The following is a 5,785-nucleotide window of genomic DNA, read 5'->3' on the forward strand; positions in this document are numbered from 1 at the left end:
GGCACATAAAACACACCATTTCGAGCGTGGCCGTTTTCGTGCGGGTGACACGTAAAAGAACCTACTACACTCTGAGTGGTTGGCGTTAGGAAGGGCATCCAGCTGTAGAAACTCTGCCAAATTAGATTGGAGCCTGGTGTTGCCATCCGGTTTCACCAGTCCTCAGTCAAATCGTCCAACCCATGCTAGCATGGAAAGCGGACGTTAAACGATGATGATGATGATGATGACTACCACATCTACTATTCATCATCTTAATAATGACTTCTGATTAAGACACAAAACAATTTTGAGGAGAAAGAGGTTAGCAAATACCATCAACCACAGTACTTGACTGTTACTTTATTTTATAAACCACGGGGGAATGGAAAGCGTAGTTGATGTCAGATGGAGCCGAACTAGGAATATAAAGAGCCAAAAGAAATACTACCAAGCAGTTTTTCCAATGTTTTAATAATTCTGCCAGCTCACTACCTTAATAATAACAAAAATAACACATAATTACCGTGTCCTTCTTCAGCAATGGGATGGAAGTAACCATCATCTGATATAGAACTGACAACGCTTTGGTTATCAGGTGTGTCAATTTCATCATCGCTTGAGGGACGTGATCCAGCCCCTCTTCGACCTGCTGTCAATGAAAGAGAAAGAGAAAAAATTGTTGGTTAAAAAGAGAAGAAAACATTAATAATAAAAGTCAAAAAGATGTTTTATTGCAGTGAACATCACAGAAGAGAAAATGCTGAAAACCATCCTGACAGTGCAGAGCAACACAGGTTTAAGGTGAGCTGCTTGATGGGAGAATGACAATTTTACCTCGTGTTTATCACAGTTAAAGCCATGCCAGAATGCCACCTTCATTAAAAATTTTCTTTTATTATACTTTTGAGAAATTTTTTCCTTAAGAACAATTTTCCCAATGTTTAAATTCAAATTAGCAAAATTCACACTAGCATAGATAAATGAATGGAGAACAACGATAGCACGTTTTAATTAAGCCAGAATGCAACCACAAATTAATTACATGTAAGAGAAGCAAAAGAGAATACCAAATGCTTTTTTCATATAACTCATCTGTTTTATAGCCACACATACATATATCTATTTGTTATGTCTAAGGTTAACAGATCACATATCTAGATTTAAATATTTTTGAATTACCTCATTTGAGGAAATTACCTCCCTTCACTCTGCTAGAGAAAAAGTAAAGGAAAAGAAAGATAAAGATGAAGAAGAGGAGGACTAAAGACAACAACAAAGGAAGGAGACTGACTGAGAATGCTAACTGAAGGAACACCTGATACAAAGGTTGGCTAGGAAAACAGATGGATAAGAGAATGGATACATGTATACATTACATGTGAGTATGTGCAAGGGGCTATAATCCAAGCTGTGTCCTCATGAAGCGCATCACCATGTTCACAGTAATTAAATTTATCATATGTATAGAGATGTTTAATTTGAATCAGGCATACATAACATTTGAAATTTCTGGTGAATGTCATAAAAAAAGTATACCATATTTTTCCAGTTTTTCACATATATATTTTCAATTCCCCATCACTAAACAGTGACAAAGGGTGCAAGGAGACTACCATTGCTAAAAATAAGAGTCAAAGAACTCTTTAGCTACAGAAAGCACATTTTTTGTTTACTGACAGGGGAGACAACCTCCTCGCTACAACTGGCATGCCAATTTTGCATGAAATTTAATGCTCACTAGTAAAGCTTACTTCATTGTGGCATTGAGGGTGGTGAACTTAAATTCTACCCCCATCAGTATATATAGATTTTACCATAGGAATCAGTGGCTGATTCCACAAAATGGCAATGTGAAAATTATAAAATGATTAAAATGTCTAGATGCTTACTCCATTGTGGATAGTGAAGTCATTGTTTAGTGACAGTGAATTATTTCTCTTGATTTTGAATTGCATCTAGCCACCTTATTATTTTATATAATTTCACATTACCATTTTGTGGGATCAGCCACAGATTCCTGTAGTAAAATCTATATATACTGATGGGTTAAAATTTAACTTCATCACCCACGCTGGAGTAAGCGTTATGAATTAGCATCAAATTTCATGCAAAACTGGTATGTCAATTGAATGCTACTCAATTATGGTGGGGAGGTTGTCTCTCCTGTCAGTTAATAAAAAAAAATGTGCTTTCTGTGGCTAAAGAGTTCTTTCATTCTTATTTCTAGCCATGTTGGTGACCCCTGCACACTTTGTCATTGTTTAGTGATGGTGAATTATTTCCATTTTGGCTTTGAATTGTGTCTAGCTACCTTAATTATTTTCTATATCTACCTATGTAAATCACATTAAATACTTAGGATACCAACATAAACTTAGAAAACCTATCTCAACAAATTAATTTTTCAACTTTATTGAATTCTTTTTTGTTTTTGTTTTGAGAAGTACTCAATGTCATAATCAACCATCAGTGTAGTAGTCACAGCAAAACAACAAATAGTAAATTATATGGCGGTGGGGAGAAGAGATTTTACAGAACATTTGGGTTCATAATCTCCAAAGTCCCATAAGACAACCAGGAAAAAAAACAAAAAAAAAACAAACCAATATTGTATGAGCCCTGGAGAAGGGGCTCTTAAAAATCTGAGTTAGTACCCGGTTCTTTGATATAAACTTCCTGTTTTAAAGTGTTCTAGATTAACACAAACTATTAAAATTTCATGGTAATTTATGTTCCAAACACCAGCTTAAAAATGGTCTCTTATTCAGGCACAAGGGCAGCAATTTTGAGGAGAAAAGTTTAGTTCACACCATAAACCCATGTTTGACTACTACGTTTTTTTATTGACCATACAGGAATGAAAGGCTAAGTTGACCTCAGCAGGATTTGAAATCAAAACTTAAGGAGCAAGAACATCAGCTTAAAAATGAAAGTTATTTTTCAAAATTCTTCATTTTAAAAATTAATTGAAAGAAAGGCAGTGTATTTCAATAGAAATGTGGTAACAAAAGGATTAAGGGAGGATGCTTTGGTTTTGGTGTTAAGATACAAAATGGATAAGGTTAATCTCTCTCTGGATAGTCTATCACAGATAACATCTGCAAATTATCAAGAATCTATTACTGACAACTAATTGACTCAAGGTTATGTAGAATGAAGTGTACTGTTTCAGAAACAACACAATACCTGGAATTTATTTGAATTTGCAATCTATGAGCAAATGGTGGTCCAAATCAATAATTTTACTTCTACCATGGGGTAATTTGTCTCTAAGATGCGTAAAATTGCACAAATGAACCACACACCATATGAATAGGACACTAGTCTATTGCATTTAACTTCCCCTAAAAGATAAATTGAAGTACACTGAATTAACCCTTTTGTTACCATATTTCTGTTGGGGTACCCTGGGTTTCTTTCAATTAATTTTAAATATAACAAAGGATTTAGTAAAATAACTTAGTTATCATTAAGCTAGTGTTAGGAACATAAATTGTGACTAAGGTTTGGTAGAAAATTTTAATTCAGACTTTTGAAAACAAGACATTTGTACTACAGAGCTGGAGGCAGTTTCAGCTGGGTTGGCATCAAAAGGGTTAAGTATCTTGAGCAGAAATATAAGTCGTCTGAGATAGTAGTCTGATGGCTTTACTGAGTTGGTCACTTCATGATTAAATAATTCTTTTTTTTTTTTTTTTTTTTAGAAAAAGAATGTTAAGTAAATAATGGAGAGAGTAGGAAGGTGTGGTGGTGGTGGTGGTGGTAGTAGTAACATGAGCTGTTAATCGTTTGGTTCCTGTGTAAGAGAGTGGAACAAGGACAATGTGGAATAATGACTAACAGTCTAAATGTTTATTGATAATGTTGCCAGAGAGTACCGGAAAACAAAGAAATTAGTAGCAGAAAAAAGCTAATTCCATTATGCTATTATTATACTGAGTACACAAATAGTGAGTGTACTAACATATTGTTGATGCCATAGATAGACTATCCAGGTAAACGGCCAAGATATAATAACCAAGGTGGAGAGAGGGGTCTTTGTATTTGTATTGATTTTGCAGTAAATACCCTAGGGAAACACTGGAGTCTTATTTACATCAACTATAGATGGGATGTAAACCTGAAAAGAGTACTGGGGTAAGCAACATACAAAGACAATGAAATGAAATGTGATGGTAGATTTATGTAAAGATAGGGATATTTACTTTACAATTCACTAATGTTCGGGCACTGGGTGAGAGCATACAAGGCTGTCTCGTTGTCCTGCGCGCATCTAGGACATGCTCGGCTGACGGCACTTCTGTACCTCGAACACGCAAAAGCACTGCCAGGCTAGAGAGTTTTGAAAATTATCCATCAGTCTCGGGTTTCCAAGAGTCAGACAAGTTTATCAGAGAAGACTGAAAATGAACAACCTCATTTGTATGATGACACCCATTTACAACCAACACAGGATGTCTAAATAAGGATACACACACATATATACACATACGACGAGCTGGCAGAAACGTTAGCACGCCGGGCGAAATGCTTAGCGGTATTTCGTCTGCCGCTACCTTCCGAGTTCAAATTCCGCCAAGGTCGACTTTGCTCTTCATCCTTTCGGGGTCGATAAATTAAGTACCAGTTACGCACTGGGGTTGATGTAATCGACTTAATCCCTTTGTCTGTCCCCTCTGTGTGTAGCCCCTTGTGGGTAGTAAAGAAATAACACATACAGACATCAGACTTCTTTCAGTTTCTGTCAACCAGATCCACACAAAAGGCTTTGGTTGGCCAAGGTGCAACACAGTGGGAATGAACTAGAGACCACATAACTGGTAAGCAATCTTTTTAACCACACAGCTACATTCCTCCATAAAAATTGTTGTTTAACCTCAAATTAACCCTGATTGAGAAGACGTGATCAAAAGCTCTCTTGCCATCATCATTCAAGCTTTCTGCATATCAGAGACAATACTGTCTAATGCAGTCTTTATTTAAAATGGTAGGATGTGATTTGAAAGAGATTTGACTCCAATTTCTTGTACTTAAGCAACTCCTATCAATCTGCATACATAAAAGTTATGACTTGAGGAACAAAGAACAATTATCTATGATGACTGTCACACAGAAATAACCAAGAATCGCCTGAAGGAAATCTATAAATACAAGGCAACACTAAAACACTATATGTTCAGTAGAGGAGATAACTAATTAGCTAAAATGCAAAAAGAAACACACACACACACACTCTTTCTCTAACAGTTTGTTAGAGAAATAAAAGTCAATACTTAAGGTCAATGAACTTTCAATGAAAATCTCACCTTCAACACAAAAACTGAATAGTGAGAATCTCAAGACTAATGACTATTTTATGATCAAAGATATATACACAATTGTGCGTGTGTGTGCACCTGAGCACATGTAGTAGTTTGAATTAGACTTGTGCAGAGCAGCTGGAATCATCAGGCAAGATTGGCTTGTATGTGTTTATACTTTGGGTGCATGGGTACTTTGTAGTCATCTTATTGGTTGTATGTGTTATTTCTTTACTACCCACAAGGGGCTACACACAGAGGGGACAAACAAGGACAGACAAAACGGATTAAGTCGATTATACTGACCCCCAGTGCATAACTGGTACTTATTTAATTGACCCTGAAAGGATGAAAGGCAAAGTCGACCTCGGCGGAATTTGAACTCAGAACGTAGCGGCAGACGAAATACCGCTAAGCATTTCGCCCGGTGTGCTAACGTTTCTGCCAGCTCGCCGCCTTTGGTGGGTATGTGTATGTGTGTATATGTATGCATGCATGTACAT

General features: G+C 36.4%; 1 protein-coding gene across 3 annotated transcripts in view; it reads right to left on the reverse strand.

Annotated features, from left to right (window-relative positions):
* The window catches only part of LOC106871064 (interferon-related developmental regulator 1), a 41,239-nt gene that overhangs the window by 20,098 nt on the left and 15,356 nt on the right, over positions 1–5,785 (reverse strand). For 2 of the 3 annotated variants that reach the window (XM_052967929.1, XM_052967928.1), the window contains exon 2: positions 506–628. In XM_052967929.1, the coding sequence (XP_052823889.1) occupies positions 506–628 (123 nt within the window). Of the gene's footprint in view, positions 1–505; positions 632–5,785 lie in introns of all 3 variants that reach the window. The other variant, XM_014917333.2, reaches the window with a different exon arrangement.

This window comes from Octopus bimaculoides, chromosome 5, assembly GCF_001194135.2.
Source record: "Octopus bimaculoides isolate UCB-OBI-ISO-001 chromosome 5, ASM119413v2, whole genome shotgun sequence".
Taxonomy (NCBI): Eukaryota; Metazoa; Mollusca; class Cephalopoda; order Octopoda; family Octopodidae; genus Octopus; species Octopus bimaculoides.